Source organism: Carassius gibelio, chromosome A22, assembly GCF_023724105.1.
Source record: "Carassius gibelio isolate Cgi1373 ecotype wild population from Czech Republic chromosome A22, carGib1.2-hapl.c, whole genome shotgun sequence".
Classification (NCBI taxonomy): domain Eukaryota; kingdom Metazoa; phylum Chordata; class Actinopteri; order Cypriniformes; family Cyprinidae; genus Carassius; species Carassius gibelio.
The window spans coordinates 18453761-18477708 of record NC_068392.1 but is presented as its reverse complement, the minus strand read 5'-3'; the positions used below and the strand labels follow the sequence as shown (position 1 = coordinate 18477708).

The window sequence follows — 23948 nt, the reverse complement described above, 5'->3', positions numbered from 1 at the left end:
TTGCTTGTGTACTTCATCTCCAGGAGAGAGTGACTTCAGCAACACTTCACCATTACATCTGATGAAACTGTTCGGCTACAGCCGCCAAAATAAACGTTTGGTTTAACATGAACCAGAAATTATGACAGAAATATATTACTATTGTACAGTAGAATGTAATATAAGAGTAAAAATATAGTTTATTAACCTGTTAACTGTCACACACGTTTTTGAAGATAGACTTGAATGTGCATGATACAAACCTAAATTTTTATAATTCATGAATGAAAACATTTTGTAACATGATTTTGTTTACATGGTAATGCAATGTCTGATTTTAAAATGGGTTTTAAAGGATGAATTTTGAGATTTTATGTTTTCAAGTGATATATAACTTCTGATGATTTCTAAAATGTGATAGAGAAAAAGGCAGCGAGGAAGTCTTTTTTTTTTTTTTAACAAAGGTCAAAGGTCAAAAGGTCTATTACTTTTCCTACATATTTTGTTACAAAAAATATTGGTATAATATATATTTGGGAGTCTTAGACCTTTCCAACGATATATAGTTTGTCAAGATTAGATTAAATTTGATTGTAATATAGTGAAGTAAACGTAGGCGTCCCGTATACGGGACGGGGATGACATTTAACAGGTTAAAACATTATTTTTTTTAACAATATTACGTAATATTGAACAAATTGTAATCAAATTTTCTTTACATTTGCCGTAAAACTTTATTATGCAACACTTTTTTTTGCACATTTATTTATATATTTCGAAATTGTCCAAATTACATTTCGCGATATTTATTAAATTGTTTGTTTATTCATTCGTTTGATTTCAATCATTGTTTTAATAACTTGTATTAAATCATAAAACACAGAATCCAGAAAAAAATTAACTTTTTTTTATGCTATTGTTAAAATTTAAATGAATTATTAATTAATATTACGATTTGACATCCTTTAAAACTATTGAAACAAAATATAAGAAAAAAACTGAATTTAGAGAAAAATAAAACTGATTACATATAGCCGCATTTATGTTATGGAAATATTTGAAGAATATATTTGGAGAAGTGAGACATGAGCCTAAACAATTTAATATATTTAGTTAATAATCGATACCTGTTAGTTCTTGCGTGAAATTGATATGACCATATTTCTTGTCTTCACATGCGTTCATGATGGTGGCTGTCAGGAAACCAGTTTGTGTCCTTGTTTTGTGTTTGCAGGTTCGCTCCATCAGTCTGAACGTGAGGAAGAACGTGTCTCTGAGTACCATGAGTCAGGACGTCCTGCTGAAGGAGTTCTCCTCTATATCCTGAAACCACGGGACCTTTGACCTTCATACTGACGCATCCATCGCCCCACATCTGAGGCTCCTCCACGTCACACCAGCCCATCTAGAACCGGACAGGACTGGATCTGATCTTCAGGCTGTGTACTGATGCGGTCGTGCTCAGAACAGACTCTGATTGGCTTCACAAAGCAATCAGGCCAACTTTGCACAATGTGAATTTGGATCCTGAATCCCCGGTGTTACTGGTTCCTGATTTTTTTCTTCCTTTTATTGGCAGTCCAGTGCTGTTTCTGTTGATTCTGTCGCGTATTCTTCATTGCCTTAGTACCATAACGGATGAAAACCAATGTGCTCGCACAGAATAACCGCTGATTTTCAGTTCTCGTCTGCATTCACTCTGAATATAGAAAAAACATCCAATCCGCATGAACCTGAAAAAGAAATGTCTGGGTCACAATTCACCATGTATTCGAAAGAAAGAAAATCATAATTTGTATTAGTCAAATAAAGCCATTAAGATTTGCATTCTGACATATTTTCATGACAAACACATTTTCTCCAAATTGTCATTATTGTAATGCAAAAAAAGGACAAGATTCTCATTACCATAATGCACCAAAAATATCATTCTCATTACCGTGATATCTTTCTTTTTTATTATTAAAAACTTCATAAATTCAGTTGAATGCATACTACATAATGCATACTTACATTTCTAAATGTTTTTTATATATAACGGTAATGAGGATTTGTGAAATTTCCTTAATTGGCTTCTCATTACCTTAATGTGCCAAAAACTCATTCCCATTACTGTAATACAGGAATCATATATTTTGTCTTTTTTGTTTTTTATCAAAAACACCATTTACATAGCATTTATATACAATTTTGAATATAATATACATTTTGATTGTTATGGTAATGATAATTTGGGTGTACAATTATATCAATAATATATGTAAGTAAATATTAATATTCCTAAAACATTTCCGCACATTTCCTCTCAAAATCTTAGAGGAATGTTTAAAAAAATATATCCTTATTGTAACATTAAAACAGTAAAGATAACTATCATATCCTTTTTTATTAAAAACATAATTTCAGTGAATAATTCAAATTTCAGTTATATATATATATATAATTATTACGGTAATGATAACTTGAGGAGAAAATTGTCTTGTCATTAAAAAATGGTTAGGCTTTATTTTAAAGCAAAATATCATATGTGACCTGGACATTTCTTGTTGGTTTTCATGAGATTCATCCTTTGGTATGAGTGCATTCAGACGGTCTCTTCATGTTGCTCTCTCTCAGTATTTCCCAGTATTGCAAGATGTTTCAGTGTGGTATCATGAACAGAAAGAAGAATTAAGAAACAATTAAAGCAAAGTATTAATTTGCCACAGCACTGAAGAGAAGCGGCTGTCTGTGTTGGTCTGTATTTATAACATTATTAAATCTAAACCAGTTCTGCTACTAATTCATCAGATTTAAACCAACACCTGGAGGATGATAACTGAATAAAACAAACACATTTCAAAGACATCCTTTCTGGGTTTGGTTCTAAATGAGTATCTGGCTTTCTATGCCTTAGTGTTATTATTTATGGGTGTTTGTTTCCTTATTAAATCTTATTTTGTAAAACTTTTTTTTCTTTTGTAGTGTTTTTGTAAAACACTATTATGGCCAGTGTCTTTGTTTGTGTTACACACTTCAATGTTAACCCTATAATGCTCTGGCATCCCGGTAGTGAATTTTCCCATTAACAGTTGTGGTAGTCTTCTAAAAATCTGGTTTAACTTTTTATCCTTTACTATTATTAATTCTCACAAAGCAGTTAGTAAGTTAAACTTGCATTAAGGGGAATAGTTTGTGTGGCGGAGAGATGAGAGGGCTTTTACTTTCCCCTTCAGAAGGACATATGCTAAATAAAGAGAACATTATCTGCTTAAATACAAGTTTTGGCGACTATGAGGACATATTGTGTAGTGAATCTTGTTTTGTTCAGGTGAGATGAGTAAACACATGTTCACATTTACTCTGGAAGTACAGTAACATCATGTTCACACAGCGCACACAACACATCTGAACTCACTCCAGATTACTCTCAACATGTGGACAGGAGATCTGTCCGTCAATACATGGGGAAACTAAGTAACGGGCATTACTTATATTAAAAAAATAACTCTGATAGTTTCTCTTAAATTCAAAAGTAATGCGTTACCTCACTAGTTACTTGAAAAAAGTAATCCGATTACATAACTCACGTTACTTGTAATGCGTTACACCAAACACTGTATAGTCGCCATGAATTAAGAATTTGTTCCCTTGTTTCCTCGTTTTAGTAAACTGTGGCCAAGAATGAACAGTTGTTGTTTTTTTTATGTTAAATCATGAATTAACTGACAAACCTCAACTGAAATCCCTCTGATACATACCTTTGATTTCACTTTTTAATATCACAATACATAATGTCCATGAAAAGTATCTCAAATAACTCTCGTCTGAGTTTGATCACATCGTGTCAAAATGTGTTCAAAAGTTATTTTCCGCACATGAAAGGAGGATTGTCTTCTGTTGTATTATTAGAGCATCTGAAATGCTCTGATCTTGAATGGGTGTTGTCAGCCCATGTCCTTTTCGTCGCTTTCATGATTTTTAGACGGATAAATATAAACCCAATATTATATCAGAAGATGCGTATACAGATCCTAACAGTTATATATACATCCTAACAGTATTGTGTCATTATGTTTTTTCTATAGAAGATAAGATAATTCTTTTTTTGGAGATGTGTGGTTTAAAAATAGTTCAAGACAAAAACTAAATATAAGTCTTTCATCCTTGAACTAGTGGCTCTGGTCTGTGAAATATTAAATATGTGCCAAATTTCGAACCACAGGAAATTAATGAATTATTATTAATAAGGCATTTGGAAGACTCATTTGAAGAGAACAGATATTTGGGAGATTCAGTAAGCAGTGCGTTGCGTGCCCATGTATGAGAGCATCAGTTACTGAAGACTGATTCATGAATCATGGACTACGTCTCAAAACCCATACTGAACAAACACCACCTCACAAAACTACTTTACATTTGGGCAAACTGGTGGATTATTCCTATGTTTTTATATGATCTTATCTTCCAGTGGTGGTTATGTTGAGGGGTGATCCTTCAAGGTCCTCAGAATTGTATGTTTTTGTATGATTCACATCGCAAAAAATATCCCTTAAACATAGTTAGGTTTTCCCGTGAGATCAGGTTGGATTTTTCAGATTTTCAAACAGTGATTAGAATTAGAATGCAGTGAATAAGAATGCATAAAAAATGTTGTAATTTTTTTAAAATAAAAAACAAAAGTTTAAAACTTTTGATTCAGAATGTTAAAAACATCTTTGATTTCAAAAGTGATTTTTTATTTATTTTGATTCAGAATTTGTTCATTAAAAAGCCTTTGATTTGGAATATTTAAATATTCCTTTGATTCGGAATGTGTAAAAATGCTTCTGATTTGGAATTTTACAAAATGTTTTTGAGTTCAAAAAAAAAAAAAAACTTTTGCTTTGCAGTGTCCACAAACTTATTATTTGGAAAAATAATTGGACAAAAGTGCTTTTGATTCAGAATGTGTAAAAATTAATTTGTTTCGGAATTTGTAAAAATGTATTTGGTATTCGTAAAGATAATTCTGGGATGTTGAAGGAAAAAAAATTGTTTCAAAAGTGCAAACATGATTTTGATTCGGAATGAACAAAAATTATTTTGATTCAGAGTGCACCAAAAATGATTTTGATTCAGAATAAACAAAATGATTTTTGATTCGGAATGCACAAAAAAAATTCGATTTGAAAACATGCCGAAAAATAATTGGAATTTGTTGTTATTTGTTGTAACAAAGAAAAGTTTTTAAATCAGAAAACGTTATATGCTTTAGATTTGAGAAACAAAATTATCTGATGTGGAAAATGCCAACAATACGTTGGAGTGTGTTCAAATAACTACTGCTGATGCTGGAGTGCCACATAACTTGATTTGAAGTTTTCTAATGGGCAGTGATCTGGACCGTGCCAATGATGATGTCCAAACGCGCTGTCCTGATTCACCGAGCAGGTTATTCATTACGCAGCAGAGCAGAACAGATGGCAGTGAGGCGAAGCGGAGACAGAGAAGAACTGACTTTGTTAGTAGCCTACAGTCCGTCTACACACGTTCTTCAGATACTGGAGCGAATTCAAACACGACCGACGGGAACTTCTAATGGAAATATAACAACATTACTAACTCTCTAAAGCCTTGCACTTATACATTTTCTGTCAGACAGATAATTCAGTATCACTCTATCGGGATTAAAGGTGTTTTCTTCTGACTGCATCATGAAGGTGACTTCTAGAGATGAGAGCGTGAATACTTCTGGAGAATGTGACGGATCCAGTGACCTGCTGACGGGTGAGGGCTCTCAAATGACGAGACTTTTATCAGCGTATGGTATTTTTTGTATGCTCTCAAATGAAGTTGCCAGCCCTTGCTTGTAGATTATGTATGTTCGCTAAACTCTCGCTGACTGAAATTTAGCTTTTCGTTTTCAGAATGACTTTTACAGGACATATTTTCCGACGTCTGCATATTTACAAGCAGCAACTATCTCTTCTATTATACCATGAAGAAGAAACAGTGTTCTCGATGTTTATTTACCACATTATTTCTGCATATAATATAGCCTCCTCCTGACAGGATTTGGATTCATTGTCAGTGAGTTAAACCGTCACGTTTCATGTTTAAGTTTTTAAAGAAATGACATAAGCTACATTATACACAGCTGAGGCTACTGTTGACGTTAAACTCAAGCTATTTTAATAAGCTTTTTGCTAATTATTTTATATAGCCTAGTTATGTCTACAGTTTTTATGACCACGGTTCAGTGCAGGGAATATTTGCAATAGGTCTGATACTGCTTTCACAGCATGAAAGACATCTTTCACAAGTCAGTTTTACATAATGAACATCTTAAAGACATCTTCTAAACGTCTATTTGACATCTGATAGGAAACATCCAATAGATGTACTGCAGATGAGCAAACACTAACAATACGTCTAATAGACGTCTTTGTGATGTGCTATCAGGGATATTAATATAAAAATATTGACCTTGTCAAAAATACCAACACAGCTACATCTGGTTCATCTTTTGATGGTTTTTCACGCTCATTTCATGCTAACTGAATTTCACATCTTGTCATAACAACTCTTTGTAATATGCGTGAATAATTGATGAAGTTTCATTTTAGAGTCATGCTTCCTCTTTGTCAGTGTCACAGCTGTTCAGTTGCCTTTGTTTAATCCAATTTGTATAAAACATGTTGATGCATGTTAATGAAGACCTTATAAAAAATACTATGGTGGCCCTTGATAGATGGATAGATAGACTTTTGGTTTGATAGATGAACATCTGTAATGTACAGTATTGTTCAAAATAATAGCAGTACAATGTGACTAACCAGAATAATCAAGGTTTTTAGTATATTTTTTATTGCTACGTGGCAAACAAGTTACCAGTAGGTTCAGTAGATTGTCAGAAAACAAACAAGACCCAGCATTCATGATATGGACGCTCTTAAGGCTGTGCAATTGGGCAATTAGTTGAAAGGGGTGTGTTCAAAAAAATAGCGGTGTCTACCTTTGACTGTACAAACTCAAAACTATTTTGTACAAACATTTTTTTCTTCTGGGATTTAGCAATCCTGTGAATCACTAAACTAATATTTAGTTGTATGACCACAGTTTTTTAAAACTGCTTGACATCTGTGTGGCATGGAGTCAACCAACTTGTGGCACCTCTCAGCTGTTATTCCACTCCATGATTCTTTAACAACATTCCACAATTCATTCACATTTCTTGGTTTTGCTTCAGAAACAGCATTTTTGATATCACCCCACAAGTTCTCAATTGGATTAAGGTCTGGAGATTGGGCTGGCCACTCCATAACATTAATTTTGTTGGTTTGGAACCAAGACTTTGCCCGTTTACTAGTGTGTTTTGGGTCATTGTCTTGTTGAAACAACCATTTCAAGGGCATGTCCTCTTCAGCATAGGGCAACATGACCTCTTCAAGTATTTTAACATATGCAAACTGATCCATGATCCCTGGTATGCGATAAATAGGCCCAACACCATAGTAGGAGAAACATGCCCATATCATGATGCTTGCACCTCCATGCTTCACTGTCTTCACTGTGTACTGTGGCTTGAATTCAGAGTTTGGGGGTCGTCTCACAAACTGCCTGTGGCCCTTGGACCCAAAAAGAACAATTTTACTCTCATCAGTCCACAAAATGTTCCTCCATTTCTCTTTAGGCCAGTTGATGTGTTCTTTGGCAAATTGTAACCTCTTCTGCACATGCCTTTTTTTTAACAGAGGGACTTTGCGGGGGATTCTTGAAAATAGATTAGCTTCACACAGACGTCTTCTAACTGTCACAGTACTTACAGGTAACTCCAGACTGTCTTTGATCATCCTGGAGGTGATCATTGGCTGAACCTTTGCCATTCTGGTTATTCTTCTATCCATTTTGATGGTTGTCTTCCGTTTTCTTCCACGTCTCTCTGGTTTTGCTCTCCATTTTAAGGCATTGGAGATCATTTTAGCTGAACAGCCTATCATTTTTTGCACCTCTTTATAGGTTTTCCCCTCTCTAATCAACTTTTTAATCAAAGTACGCTGTTCTTCTGAACAATGTCTTGAACGACCCATTTTCCTCAGCTTTCAAATGCATGTTCAACAAGTGTTGGCTTCATCCTTAAATAGGGGCCACCTGATTCACACCTGTTTCTTCACAAAATTGATGACCTCAGTGATTGAATGCCACACTGCTATTTTTTTGAACACACCCCTTTCAACTAATTCAACTAATTGCCCAATTGCACAGCCTTAAGAGCGTGCATATCATGAATGCTGGGTCTCATTTGTTTTCTGAGAATCTACTGAACCTACTGGTAACTTGTTTGCCACGTAGCAATAAAAAAATATACGAAAAACCTTGATTATTCTGGTTAGTCACATTGTACTGCTATTATTTTGAACAATACTGTATGTAGCTCCTAGGTCTCTGAGTGATTTATAAACTAGTAAAAGTCATCTGGTTATGTGACTTTCCCAGTTGATTAACAAGGTAAGTAGCTAATAAACTAAATCTAGTGCTATCTTTTTCCAGGATCTTAGTCACCTCTCTGCTCTTTCTGAGGATTCGGATAAGCTAGCTAATTTTGTTGTTGCGTCCATCTTGGTTTCGACCTTCATGCGTTCCTTTCTGTCTGTCAATACTCTCAGTAGCTTCAAATGAGAGACTGAGAAAAAAAACAAACAAACAAAAAAAAACAAATGTCTTTGCAACTTCTCATCCAACTGACAACCTGAAGGACTATTTTAAAATGGATCACTATTAAAAAAAACCTGATCAGAATGGACAAATGGACCAAAATCACTCCTGAACTGAGCTGGTATTTAAAGCAGAAGACTGTAATTGCAGTGCCTCTTCGCGTCACCAAATGGAATAGCACAAATAATGAAATTAGAGTCTCATTCACTAACATACATGTGTTTTAATGGATTAATCGTGATCAGCTTTCAAACTAACATGTGTAGAAACAATTGAAACCACACGTATGAAAAACATGGCTTTCTAAGTGTTTTAAGATCCAATTGAGCTGCATTTTAGACATTTTTATGCACAGTGGAAAAAGTATTTTTAACATGAAGCCTAGTTTACTGGGATACAGTGCATATTGTCACCACGATCCGGAGTAAGTAATAATAACACCCAATGAAACTGATCTAAGATCTAAGCTGTTCTGAATATTATTTTCTTTTTGTTTCTGACTTTTACTTTGATGTTTTTTTCATGACACATTAGTTTTGATTTAAGAGTTTGTTTTCGATGGGCCACTTTAATACTTTCATGGGCATAATTATCTGTTTGCGCCTTCAAGACGATTCTTGGGGATTTTTTCGTGAACGTTTTTTGCAGGTTACATTAGTAGGTGGCGACAAATGACTGTGTTTATCAGTCATGAATCATTCATTCAACCGATTCTTTCAAAACGCTGATCAGGAATAAAACAAGCGTCTGACACGTACATCTCAGAGACGTCTATTTGATGTGGGTGTTTACTTCTGGAAGAAGTTGGCATCTGTTAGAGGTCAAATAGATGTTCAGAAGATGTCTTCAAGATGTTTATGATTTAGAATGAATGTAAAACTGACATCTAATAATGCTCAAATGTGAACGCGACTTTAATGGTATTTTCGTACTAAAATCAAATGCCATGTCCAGTAAACTCAAAAGGGTCAAAGAAAAGTATGTGCTCATATTCCTTCATCTTATGATTGGGTGAAATCCAGTTCTCCAGATTCAGTGATCCGATTCATTTTTGAATCAAAGCCAGAGCAGCCAACTGGGCCAACTGACTGAGACAGACCGCGTGTTTTGCAAATGGTTTTGTGTCCTTGTGATTGAATTTAAATGATTTTCTGCATAGCTAAGCAGTTTCCCGATGATTTTGCAGGTAACCCTCCCTCAGGCCCGAGCAGAAAGAGCATGAAACAGCGCTTCCTCAAACTTCTGCCCTGCTGTCATGTGGACTCCACGCCAACAGTCAGGCAAAGCAAGTGACCCACTCACTTTATGCACGTTCTTTCCGCATATATCTCTGAAATTAATTAAGTATTGTTTTTAGTTTAATGTGTAATTTATTTTTATGTTTTCATCTGTCATTTAGACAGTATAGAGGAGGATTTTGAGCTTGCCACTGTGTGCTGCAGGCCGGATAGTCTGGAAAAAATTCTGGAACAGACCAAGTTCACCAAAACAGAGCTACAGATCCTCTATAGAGGTTTTAAAAACGTGAGAAGCTTTTCCCTTAATGACTTTGTAAGCTCTCTACGGGTTTGATTTATTAATGGACTCTACAATAAGTTTATATATTTATAATACAAGTGTGTTTCTTCTTCTCTACGGCACTAAAGAATTAAACGAGCAGAAAAACGTTACTGTACCTTTAAGACTTCTAAATGTAAATCAGCTCTGTTGTGATTGGCTAGCTTCGCCACATGTGAACGAAGAAAGACTACTCGTAGTTTGTGGGTTTGTTGACAGTCTCTTCGCAAAAATGTGCTTTTCCGAAAAGTCGCGTGATAATTCGCAACTATTTTATGTGATATTTTTGTACGAGCAGCTCATAGCCATGGGTTTTTTATTGTACAAATATACAAATAATGTGTTTTCCATGTTGTATGAATTTGTACGAAATTAAAACTTCGTCAAATACTTAACGTTTTTATCATTAAACCGGGATGGGTTTTCCGTGATGTGGCTTTTTTACGCTTACAAATTTTTCTTCTTTTCTGTGTTGGATACATATCGAAGATCCTTGTTTACCATTGTTTCCTCAAATCGTTTTATTGCTATTAAATATAGTTGAAATACTGAAATATTTAGATTATAGTTTTGTGTATGACTATTTTTATGTACTGTAGGAATGTCCCACTGGATTAGTGAATGAAGAGACTTTAAAGTTAATCTACTCTCATTTTTTTCCCCAAGGAGGTGAGTGTTCCATTTGTTCCAACTTTATAAATTCCAGTGAAATTCTATGTTCCAACTCCCATTAATTAACTGAATTTAAAGAGACCTTTATGAATCCCTCTGTGTTTCACTAAATTCTTTTGAAGATTCTAGCGCATACGCTCATTTCCTGTTTGAGGCTTTTGACAGACACAAAAACGGAGCAGTTAATTTTGAGGTCAGTTTGCTGTTCATATACTTAATATGAATAAACATAATTAATATACCATTTACTTAATTGATTCAAAAGCATATAGTAATGTATAATAACTATGTAAAAGTTGAAAAGAAAATCATTTGCATGTATTTTATCATGTATCATAAAGTTGCACATTAAGATCGTTCTTTCGTTTACACTTACTGGTGTATTTCTCATTGGCTTCAGGACTTTGTGGTTGGCCTGTCAATCATCTTGCGTGGCACCGTCACTGATAGACTGTGTTGGGCCTTTAGTTTGTATGATCTCAACAAAGATGGATGCATCACTAAAGAGGTACTAAACTGTGCATTTGAACATTTATTCTAGTGCAGAATCTGGCCATTTATGTGGAGCCATTACTGTATTCATTCATTTGTTCTGTCTGTTTTAGGAGATGAATGATATTATGCAGTCTATTTATGATTTGATGGGGAAGTACACATATCCGTGTATGGAGGACAGCGCACCTAGAGAACATGTCGAAAGTTTCTTCCAGGTCATAAACTCCAGATCAGCATATCAGAGTGATATAATGATGCTGGAAATTCAGCTTTGATCACAGGAATAAATTACATTTTACTATATATTCAAATAGAAACCAGTTATCTTGTATTGTAATAATATTTCACAATATTACTGTTTTTAGTGTATTTTTGATCAAATAAACGCAAGATGAGAAGAAAAAAACATAAAATGAAAACTAGCATTTATTCTCATTATTCTTTCTTTTAAACTGCTAATGCTTGTCATGTTTCTAGTAGAACAGGTCTCAAATTATTCATTTATTGATTGTTTATCTGTTTGCACTCAGAAAATGGATCGCAACAATGATGGCGTCGTCACAATGGAGGAGTTCCTGGAGTCGTGTCAAAAGGTACAAGGCTGGCATGAAAACTAATTATCTCTATCATTGTTTTGATTTTGGTATAAAGTGTAAATAACTTGTTTTTAGAATGTGATTAAAGATGCATTAGAAACCGTTTAGGTGGAGACCTGCAATGATATTTAAAGGGATAGTTCACCCAAAAATGAACATTTGCTGAAGATGTTCTCACCCTTGGACCTTCCAGAGTTTTTCTTTGTAGAAATGTAGCATTGCATCACTGTCTCTACAATGGATCCAATGGGTGCCGTCAACCACACAAGAATTAACGTCTTGTGAAGCCAAAAGCTGCATGTTTGTAAGAAATAAAAATTCCTCATTAATCAGGTTTAACTTGAAACTGTCACTTCTGGCCAAAATACGAGTCCATAATCCATAATACCGCTTCCTCCAGTGAAGCAGTCCATCCTCTGTAGTCTCTCGCATCGAAATACAGACATTTGAACAAGAAGCAAAGGTTCTGGATTTGTTATAAACTCAGCTTTTCACTTCACAAGATGTTAACTGATGGACTGGAGTTGTGTGGATTATTGTGATGTTTGTATCAGCTGTTTGGACTCTCATTCTGACGGCACCCATTCACTGCACAGGATCCACTGGTGAACAAGTGATGTGATGCTATATTTCTTTAAATCTGATGAAAAAACAAACTCATCTACATCTTGGATTTCCTGAGGATTTAGGGATGCATCGAAATCCGAAACTCGGGATGCATAAGCGCTCTGTGTCACTCTATATGGGCGCCTTTAGTTTTATAATACCTTTCTGCACAATCAAAGATCATTAATAGTCTTTCTTGTTCTGTCCTATCTATGATATGTTGCTGCCTTTACTACTTTGCTATACATAAAAAAACATATTTCATATTTCTATATAAATGTATATACTTGTTCTTACATGAATGTTTTTTTACATCAATACAAAGAGCAATGTGTAACATTTTACCAGATTTTAGACTTTTATTTTACTAGATTTTATAAAATTATTGTGCACCTGTGATTTTTCTAGAATCTAGAGTATCTTTTGCTGCTGAATAATCCACTGACCTAGTTTATAACAGTATTATAATATATTATTATATAATAATAATTATTATTTTTTCATTAGTTATTTTTCATTAAAATGAAGTTGTGTACAGTATATGTAGTCGATTGTGTTTAACACACAAAAGAGTGATGATCAGGTCAACACAGAGAAGTATAGAAATTCTACATTGATTTAAAAAAAACTGTGCTGTATCGGATTGGATCGGTATCGGCAGATACTCAGAATTTTCGGTATTGGATCGGATCTGTTCTGAAAAAGTGGTATCGTTGCATCCCTACTGAGGATGAGGAGATTTTCAGCACATTTTAAATTTTGTCAGCCTCGATCAACTATTCCTTTAATATGTTCTTTGTTTTACTAACTATTTTTGTTCAGGATGAGGCCATCATGGAGTCCATGCAGATGTTGGATCACGTAATTTAGCTCTGCATGATGATCTTTGGCAAATATTTCTCAACAGCAGCAGTGTTTGAACTGTTGTGGCGTCTGCTGGATGACTTCATCTTACACCTACAAAAAAAAAGACTGACAGTGAACACCTAAAAGACTGACAGTGAACACCTGAACAGGTACAATACGAGCATGCCATGCTATTGTACACCCTGAGGATGAAATGACGTCTTTGAAGATCAGCTGTTATATGCCACTGTCTTTGCATTCTTTTTTTATGTTAATATAATTGATAGAAAGAGATATATTAAGCCAATTCAACAATATTTTTTTTATTTGTTCTGTTTTAAATTTGTTTTGCCAATTGTTTTCAAATAAATGCACAATTTTAAGTGCACTAAAACCTTATATCACTGTTATGTTTCCCAGAGAACAGAATGTGTGAAAATTCTATAGATCTACATAAATTATTCACGTCAGATGTAATTTATTTAGATTGTGTTCTGACATGCTACTTTAAAATATAGGTATATGCACAACAATTTAAAATCAATTTCCCTAATGGGAAAGGTTATGGAATTGGTGGAATTTGATGTGACAAACTATGCAAAAGTGGAATTGATTTATGTAGATAATATATATATATATATATATATATATATAGAGAGAGAGAGATATTAAATATTTATAAACTACTATAATATTTTGAGTAGATGAAGCATATGTGGACTTTTCATGTGTTTGCTAAGATTTTTAAGCTTGGTAAATCTTTTCAAGTTTATTTTATAGATTTGTTTATGTTAACAAACAGATTCATGATTGCTATGCACAAAAGTGTTAAATGTATTTCTATAAGCAAAATCATAATTTAGCCTAAATATACTTCACACCTGAGATATATATATAGGTGCTGGTCATATAATTAGAATATCATCAAAAAGTTGATTTATTTCACTAATTCCATTCAATATGTGAAACTTGTATATTATATTCATTCATTACACACATACTGATATATTTCAAATGTTTATTTCTTTTCATTTTGATGATTATAACTGACAACTAAGGAAAATCATCTCTAGGTTACGTATGTAACCCTAGTTCCTCGAGGGAACGAGACGCTGCGTCGAAACGCTTTGGGGAATGCGTTTAGCGTGAGAGACTCTGAATATGATATCTAATCTGTCTTATAGAAGAGTGTGATGTCACAGGCGGGGTGACGTAAGTGACCAGGAAGCTATAAAGGCACGAGCCGCGCAGCTGGCTTCAGCTTCGAGTACCAGCAAGTGCCAGCAGGGGTGATGGGGGTCTGGCCTTCGAGACGCAGCATCTCGTTCCCTCGAGGAACTAGGGTTACATACGTAACCTAGAGACGTTCCTCTTCAGGAACTCGAGCTGCGTCGAAACGCTTTGGGGATTGAGTACCAACGCTGCCAGACTACCAAACCACTGCCTAGTGTGTACACGAAGAGCACAGCTTAGGACGAAAGGAATGAAGTGCCTGGAGTGACATGTCTAAGCCATAGAATCTTGCAAAAGTAGAAGGCGTGGACCAACCTGCAGCATTACAGATGTCCAGCATGGACGCACCTGCTAGAAAGGCCTTGGAGGCCGCCATACCCCATGTAGAGTGAGCCTTGGCTCCCGACAGCGGGGGACGACCAGAGGACTCAAAGTGGCATTGATAGTCTCAACTATCCAACGACTAATAGTCTGCTTAGAAGCAGGAAAACCCCTCTTGGGGGGACTGCAGCATGCAAGCAATTGGTACATTTTTCTCCACAGGGCAGCTCTGTGGGCGTATGCATCCAGCACTCGAGCTGGACACACACAATTTAGCTTCTCTTGGTTGGGCTCCCGAAAGGGAGGAGGACAGAAGGCCTGCAGCACTACAGGTTGTGGTGTGATAGAGGGCACCTTAGGAACATATCCCGCTCAAGGATATATGAACACTTTGGTCATTGCCAGGTGCAAAATCAAGATAGGTAGGGGCCACTGAGAGGGCCTGTAAATCTCCTATTCTCCTCAGAAAGGTAATGGCCAACAGAAAGGCGGTTTTAAGAGTCAGATGTCTGTCTGAGATATCTTGAATCGGTTGAATGGATATTTGCAAAGAGCCTCTAACACCACACCCAAGTCCCGGGGGGAACACGAGACTGTACTGGAGGTCTCAGCCTCAGCGCACCGCGGAGGAAACATGTAACTAAGGGGTGTCTTCCCAAAGACTGGCCATCAAGAAGGGCATGGTAGGCCGCAATGGCCGCCACGTAGACCTTCAGCGTGGAGTGGGTCAACCCTGCAGAGAGCCTGGCCTGTAGAAACTCCAGAACTGTACCAACTGGGCAGTTTGCTGGGTCTAGCTGGCGGTCTCTGCACCATGAGGTGAAGAGTTTCCACCTCAGGGCGTACAGTTTCCTCGTTGAGGGAGCTCTGGATTGGAGGAGGGTCTCAACAACCTCAGTTGAGAGACCAGCTGCTAACAGTTGTGCCCCCTCAGGGGCCACATCCACAGCTTCCACAACTCTGAGCGAGGGTGAATTATCATACCCTGCGCCTGTGAGAGTAGGTCTGTCCTGATCGGTATCTCCCATGGAGAGCCGTCAAAGAGCGAGACCAGATATGCGAACCATACTCGGCCCAGCCAGAACGGGGCTACTAATAACAGACAGACCCCATCCCGGCGTACTCTCGCCAGAGCTCCCGAGAGCAGAGCAATGGGGAAAGGCGTACAGACGAAGCCTCGGCCAGGTCTGTACCATAGCGTTCAGTCCCGGAGGAGCTGGATAAACTAGAGAGAACCAAAGGGGACATTGTGATGTCTCTTGAGTTGCAAATTGGTCTACTTGAGCCCTGCCAAATACTCTCCATATCTGCTTCACCACCTCTGGGTGAAGTCTCCATTCCCCGGGCCTCAGTCCCTGCCTCGACAGTATGTCTGCTCCCATATTTAGTTTCCCAGGAATATATACTGCTCTTAATGAGAGGAGTTTGCTCTGGGACCACACCAGGATCTGGTGCGCCAGCTTGTATAAAGGGCGCGAACGCAGACCTCCCTGGTGGTTGATGTAAGAGACCACCGATGTGTTGTCGGTGCGCACCAACACATGGTGACCCCTTAGATCTGGGAGGAAGTGCTTCAGTGCACGATAAACTGATAGCATTTCTAGACAATTGATATGCCATGTTAGATGGCGACCGTTCCACAGACCACGGGCAGGGTGGCCACTCATGACCGCACCCCAGCCGGTGAGAGATGTGTCCGTCGCTAGTATTACACGGCGACAAGGAGCTCCCAGCACCGGGCCCTGATTCAAGAACCAAGGTTTCTTCCACATGTTTAAGGCACGGAGGCAGCGCCGCCCCTCGGGGAAAATCCCTTGGTCTTGAGCCACCACTGTAGGGGTGTCATGTACAGCAGGCCAAGAGGTATCAGGTTGGACGCAGCTGCCATCAGACCCAACAATCTCTGAAATTGTTTGACAGTAAGTGACTGGCCTTCTTTGACTCTCTCGACTGAGATGAGGATCAACTCGATACGAACAGGGGACAATCGTGCCTGCATCGTGGTCGAATCCCATACTACGCCTAGATAGGTGATTCTCTGAACCAGAGAAAGTACACTCTTCTTGGCGTTCAGCCTCAAACCCAGCTCCCCCATATGGGCGAGAACGACATCTCGATGCCGAGCTGCAACCTGCTCTTGACTGAGCTAAAATCAACCAATCGTCGATGTGGTTGAAAATGCGGATGCTCTGCATGTGCAGGGGAACCAGAGCCGCGTCTACACATTTTGTGAACGTGCGGGGTGAGAGTGCAAGGCCGAAGGGAAGTACTCGATATTGGTAGGCTTCGCCCCCGAAAGCGAACCTCAGAAACTTCCTATGTTGTGGAAGGATGGAAATGTGGAAGTATGCATCTTTGAGATATATTGTATCCTCGGACCTGATCTGACCTACAACGTGCTTGATCGTAAGCATTTTGAACTTCAATCTCGTAACCGAATGATTTAAGACCCTCAAGTCTATAATCGGACGCAACCCACCCATCCTTCTTTGGAACTGTGAAATACCGGCTGTAGAACCTGGAATCCCTATCTTGAGGAGGGACCGCCTCGATGGCCTCCTTCTATAATAGGATTTCTCTTCTTGTTCCATAACCAGACTCTGCCCGGGGCCGACCATCGTCGCAATGACCCCGTTGAATATCGACGGTACAGAGCCGAACTTAATACGGTAGCTTTTTCTACTGTGTGCTTTGAGTTCACAGAGGGGGAAGGAACCGTTTCGCGTGCTTCCGAACCTCGAGAATGAACTTTGAATCTAAGGAATACGGGTGGAGATAGGCAGAGCCGTCTTCGCCCCGTCCTTAGATACGCGAGAAGCACAGTCAGCCCCTTTATTATTATTTTTTTTCGAGAGCTGACTGCGTGAGCTGCGCTCCTCATTAATGCTGCTTGTTATACAGTTAGGCATAATATGTTTGTGAAACTGATGCTTGTGTAACTGTTTGTCTGTGCAAATGATGTTTATGCAGCTTATGTTTGTGCAACTGCGAGCCCATCGACGCCCTCCGTTTCAATCTCCTCGGAGAAAAAAAGGCGGTGCGTCACGGCCGTCACTTGGGGGGGAAGGACCGCAGCACTCGGGCTTCCACACCTAGAGATAGGGCAGATCTGGCGGGTGAGGTAGGAAATAGGGATGCGCCCATCTCCCTACCCTCCAGCAGATCTTATCTGCGAACCCAGCGAGTGCAGGCGCTGCTCTGCCTCGGCGAAAGCAGGACCGACACCGCGAGGAACGCTGGCGAAGACTTGTACCAGTGCAGGCAGTCGGCTGCCTCAAGAGCCGAAACAGCGTGCCTCAATCCCAGGCAGACCGTGCACAGACCGTGTATTCTCACTCGTGATGAACACACAATCTGAAACGTGATCTGGATTCGCCTTTCAGATGTCTCGTCTTAGCTTTGCTCTTTGACTATTGCTTACTCTTTGAGGAGCTAATAGTGACAAATAACAATAAATAAGACTGACAAGTCAGAATGACATGCACACACAGAGCGCTTGCTGAAAACGCAGAAGCTGAAGCCAACTGCGCGGCTCGTGCCTATTAGCTTCCTGGTTGCTTTCGTCACCCAGCCTGTGATGTCACACTCTTCTATAAGACAGATTAGATATCATATTCAGAGTCGCTCACGCTAAACGCATTCCCCAAAGCGTTTCGTCGCAGCTCGAGTTCCTGAAGAGGAACCCAAATTCAGTATCTCAGAAGATTAGAATATTGTGCCGCACTCTAATCAGCTAATTAACTCAAAACACCTGCAAAGGCCTTTAAATGTTCTCTCAGTCTAGTTCTGTAGGCTACACAATCATGGGGAAGACTGCTGACTTGACAGTGGTCCAAAAGATGACCATTGACACCTTGCACAAGGAGGGCAAGACACAAAAGGTCATTGCAAAAGAGGCTGGCTGTTCACAGATCTCTGTATTCAAGCACATTAATAGAGAGGGGATGTGAAGGAAAAGATGTGATAGAAAAAAGTGTACAAGCAACAGGGATAACTTCACCCTGGAGAGGATTGTGAAACAAAACCCATTCAAAAATGTGGGGGAGATTCACAAAGAGTGGACTGCAGCTGGAGTCAGTGCTTCAAGAACCACTACACACAGACGTATGCAAGACATGGGTTTCAGCTTCTCATTCCTTGTGTCAAGCCACTCTTGAACATCAGACAGCATCAGAAGCATCTCAAGACAAAAAGGACTGGACTGGAGCTGAGTGGTCCACAGTTATGTTCTCTGATGAAAGTAAATTTTGTATTTCCTTTGGAAATCAGGGTCCTAGAGTCTGGAGGAAGAGAGGAGAGGCACACAATCCATGTTGCTTGAGATCCAGTGTAAAGTTTCCCTGGTCAGTGATGGTTTGGGGTGCCATGTGGATTCTTTTGAGGGGTTTAAATTGAACCAAACAAAAATACAACCACGAAAATAAGTAAATAGGGAATTTCCTTCAGGAGTTGACCAGGTCAAAATAATAGAAAAAAAAAATTTAGTTTAAGATTTCTTTCCTAAACCCTAATCAAAATAAAATAAAATAAAATAAAATAAAATAAAAGTACAATATTTTAACCTAACTTCCTAACCAAAACAGAGATCAAACTGTAACAATAAACAAGATGGCGTCAAACTCCTTACTTCCTCCCAACCCTCTATATTTACAATAATATACAACTATTTACAAGATCAGGCAAACAGAGTTACAAGGAGAATCTAAATCCGCATCAACGACAAAATGCAAAACACATGTACCACATGCCATCTGCTGGTGTTGGTCCACTGTGTTTTTTTAGGTCCAAGATCAACACAGCCGTATACCAGGAAGTTTTAGAGCACTTCATGCTTCCTGCTGCTGACCAACTTTATGGAGTTGCAGATTTCATTTTCCAACAGGACTTGGCACCTGCACACAGTGTCAAAGCTACCAGTACCTGGTTTAAGGACCATTGTATCACTGTTCTTAATTGGCCAGCAAACTCATCTGACCTTAACCCCATAGAAAAATCTATGTTATATGGTGAAGAGGAAGATGTGATATGCCAGACCCAAGGATGCAGAAGAGCTGAAGGCCACTATCAGAGCATATAAAACTAAAGAAAAGTAATGATTCATTTTGATGTCATTTGGTGTAACTCCCAAGTAAAAAGAAATAACATATTTTTCTTACATCCTGAATATATGTGTCACATCTTAGTCATTATTTTCAACTTTTTTTAAAATATGTTTTTCAGTGTATTTTGAAAAGTATTTTTTACAAATATCATGAATTATTAATTCATAAATATTGAGTTTTTGAGTCGCACCACATGACATTTTAAACCTGAACCAACCTTTGGCTTAGTTTATTAAAATTATTGGATATTCTAAGAGATTTATTGACTTTTTTTGCAGGTTGGTTGCACCACATGACAAAAGATATTAATGAAAAGTGATGCAGTTTTGTTTAAATATATATTTCAGAAATAATAATAAGAGTTGACAAATTACTTTTTTTTTTTTTAATTTAATGTGATAATAGTACAATTATATAACCCTGACATTTTATTACCTTATGCCTCTCAAAAAATATAAAAGTTACATTTTAATACAGAAATTAAAAACTTTATTATTATGACAAATATGTATTTAAGTCACTGTATGTTTAATTGCATGTTTTTTTTTAATGCATTCCTTTTCCTTTGCTTTCTCTGTTTCATCCTGCTGTGAACATTAATTCGTCTTCATGCTTCCTACAAATTTACAACCAGGCTGTTGTCAGTATACCTTTGAGTTAGTGGTGGATTCATCTGTGATTCTTCTGTGGGAAGATTTCAGACGCTATTGACAAAAACTATTGAATAACCGTCAGTGTGAGAATGACATCATCTGTTTTGGGAAGTTTTCTGAAGTTTTCCTATTGCTCTTCGTTAGTTTCCTGCCGCTGGGTTTTGCTATCGACTGGACGGCTCTAGATTCATTGCAGTCGACAGTAATGACCGAAACTAATGTCAGGAACTGATTGGTGTCTTCAGAAGTATTTGGTTCCCAAATAAATTGAAGACACTTCTATAGAATAAGTTCAGCTGTAAATATAACATAAATTCATTTTAATATACATAAATTCAGGTGTTACAAAGATTTTGATAATTTCAAGTTACCATCTTCAACCTGATGCCAAGTTCCTGATTGTGTGGATATTCTGCAAAATAAAATAATTATTATTATTGTTTATTATATACATTTTTTGTTATAATGAAATATATATATATATATATATATATATATATATATATATATATATATATATATATATATATATATATATATATAAAATCATGCATTATTATTAATTATTATTATTAACACTATGATAATATATTATGTACATTTTTGCGATATAAAAAATTAATTAATTAAATAATTTATTATTATATTATCACTGCACTACATACATTTTTGCTATAATTGGTGAGATTTAATATTAGTTATCATATTTATTATTTATGTGTGTGTGTGATTTATTAAAAATAAATCATGCTTTTTACTGTCATTGTTTTTGACATTATTGTGATATGTATTATTATCAATATCACTTCAAGTTTCCTGATTGCATGGATTTCTATTGAAATGACTGGATTTTGCTCACAAAATGTTGCCAAACTAGGCTAAATGTGTCTTTATAAGCACAATGCTTTTTTTTAAACATCCACTATGAAATTCAACTGTATTTTGCAGTTTTTGAATGAATATCATGACTTTCTTCAAAGTAAAGAGTGAAGAGATGTTGTGTTCCTGTAGATCTGCATGTGCAGGGTCTGTTTCGGGTCCCTGGGGACAGTCTGAGAGAGCAGATCACATTATACATGTGCTTTTGTTACTTTCATAACATATAGCTTTATTTTTATTTCAGCTCTAGTTTTAGTGAATTTAGTACTTCATTATTTTTATTTCAATGACTTGCCACGGAAACATTTGTAATTTTTATTTAGCTTTATTTTCATTTCAGTGTTTTATTTGAAGAAATGTACTTCTTCAGCTTAAACATATTTCGGTTAGTTAATTCAAATGTTTTTCATTTAGGTTCTCCAAGTTTAGGTTATTTTAATAGCCACAGACCTCTTTAGGTGGCTTTTTTTTATTATGTTGCCATTCATTTTTACAATAATTACATTGTGTGGGTTTATATAACAATATATTAATATATTAAAAACAGTTATAATAGCAATAGCATCGATGTTTTGAATAATTAGCTCTCTCAGGGGAGGGGTGAGCGGGGGACTGAGACGTTGGTTGCAATTCACAACCTCACCGCTAGATGACGCTAAAATCTACACACTGCACCTTTAACTAAACGACTTTTACAGATTCTGTAACAGATTTCAGTAAAGCAGGGAAATGGGGCAAAAGTATTGTAGTGTATCTCAGCCTTTGTTTTGGTATTGTTGTAACATACTAGAAGTTGAGACTAACTTAATTTGATATGTGAATTATTATCATTATCATTATTATTATTATTATTATTATTATTATTCGTTGTATGTTTTTAAGCTGTTCAGGTGTTGATGGGTAAACCACTGGATGTGTATAACTGACCCATGACCAGATTAACTCACTCAGCTCATTCATATTGTCGAGGTGTAATATATTTGTGTGTGTGGAAGTGTGTGCTGATGTCTGGACCATATAACTTGCATAAATCACTCAGTTTATGCTTTAATCTGATTTTAAGGGAACGATGGACAAAATTTACTTTCAAAAGTGTATTATTATCATTTAGAGGTCTGTGTATAAACTGGTATTTGTTTCCATAAATGTGCCTATTTTAAAACCTGAGCTTGCTTTACTGGTGTAAATCATCAGCTTAAGAAAGTTTCCATGTTGTTTAACCACTAAGTCAAGAAGGTTTGTGTATTTTTGTATAAAAATTCATTTCAGTGTATGATAAATTTGTGTTTTTATATTGAGAAGTGCACAAAGCAGCCATGTTTCTTTACTGACTGTTGTTTCAGGGTTGATTTTGAGGGTTTTGGGTGCGTGTCAAGGGTCTTGGCGAGGTGTTTGGGAGGTTTTATATGTTACAAGTGAGGTGGAGAGGATCATGGGAAGGATGCAATGGTTGCTCTGTGTTCATAAGGTCAGTGTGTATGTGATGTCACTTCCTTTCATTGTCCATCATTTATAGATGTGTTTGGTTACAGGCGCTGTCCAAATGCACATTCCCTCGACTACTGTGGGTTTTATATCTGACTGATGAATTTTTTCCTCCAATTTTAGTGCTCAAACTTAAATGTTTTTTCTATAAATCTATATTTTAAGCCTAAAATTATGCAAACGGGGTGGTTAGATTGTTGAAATGGCTGGAAATATTTTAGAAACATCTTTTGCATGCACGCGAGTTTTCAAGTTTAATATTACTGAACATACACGTGCGCAGGTGTCTGTTGGAAGAGATGTGATGTAACGTTTGGAAAATCATTGATTTGACACGGTCTCATTTTTTTATTCATTTTTTTTTTACATTTATTTTTATAGTAGTTAAAACTGTTTGTGCGGTAGTTTTGACCACTAGGAGGCGCTACATCACAGGTAATAATATCAGAAAAAAAATATCATGCTTATCTTGACACAGCAGCCACTGTACCACTGTATAACTGATATAGGCTTATGTCCCTACTGAGAAAAAAACAACAACAAAAAAAAAACCCTTGAACCCTTCAAAGAAATTGTTCTTGGTTTCCACTAAAATAAATAAATAAATAAATAAATAAAAAATACAAACCACCAACTTTTACCCATTAAAACCATTAAAAATGGTTTGTTGTAGTGTGTTTTGGGACATATTCCATTAGGACTTTGCATAAAAATCCGTGCCAGATATCGGTGTTATACCAAAATTGTTTTTACGAAAATGTTTTATACGATTGACTTTGTATTTAATGTGAATTTATTTAAAACATTGTTACAAGTAACTAATTAGCCCATAACACTTTTGTTGTACA

General features: G+C 36.9%; 2 protein-coding genes across 9 annotated transcripts in view; both read left to right on the top strand.

The window, feature by feature from the left end:
- The window catches only part of LOC127943042 (armadillo-like helical domain-containing protein 3), a 17538-nt gene extending 14612 nt beyond the window's left edge, over nt 1-2926 (top strand). For all 3 annotated transcript variants that reach the window (XM_052539150.1, XM_052539149.1, XM_052539151.1), the window contains one exon: nt 1214-2926. In XM_052539150.1, the coding sequence (XP_052395110.1) occupies nt 1214-1306 (93 nt within the window). In that variant the 3' untranslated portion in view covers nt 1307-2926. The remainder of the gene's footprint in view (nt 1-1213) is intronic.
- A 2575-nt stretch (nt 2927-5501) lies between these two features.
- LOC127943035 (Kv channel-interacting protein 2) lies at nt 5502-13796 on the top strand. Of its 6 annotated transcripts, XM_052539142.1 has the most exons (10): nt 5502-5733; nt 9842-9944; nt 10013-10020; nt 10055-10179; nt 10812-10881; nt 11007-11077; nt 11285-11392; nt 11490-11594; nt 11910-11972; nt 13404-13796. In XM_052539142.1, exons 1-10 carry the CDS (start codon nt 5655-5657, stop codon nt 13449-13451), a joined length of 780 nt encoding a protein of 259 aa, XP_052395102.1. In that variant the 5' UTR covers nt 5502-5654; the 3' UTR covers nt 13452-13796. The 6 variants fall into 6 exon arrangements, with proteins under 6 accessions (XP_052395102.1, XP_052395100.1, XP_052395101.1 ...); XM_052539140.1 differs by lacking the exon at nt 10013-10020 and having other exon boundaries at nt 5502-5727; nt 9842-9940; XM_052539141.1 differs by lacking the exon at nt 10013-10020 and having other exon boundaries at nt 5502-5727; nt 10059-10179.
- The last annotated feature ends 10152 nt before the right edge of the window (nt 13797-23948 follow it).

What these genes read in the sequence shown, in the direction of transcription:
- LOC127943035 (XM_052539139.1), top strand. Translation starts at nt 7,477, where the DNA reads ATGATGCTTGCACCTCCATGCTTCACTGTCTTCACTGTGTACTGTGGC. An exon ending in ATGTCGAAAGTTTCTTCCAG is followed by an intron (nt 11,595 to 11,909) that starts GTCATAAACTCC and finishes GTTTGCACTCAG; the next exon opens with AAAATGGATCGCAACAATGA. An exon ending in TCCTGGAGTCGTGTCAAAAG is followed by an intron (nt 11,973 to 13,403) that starts GTACAAGGCTGG and finishes ATTTTTGTTCAG; the next exon opens with GATGAGGCCATCATGGAGTC.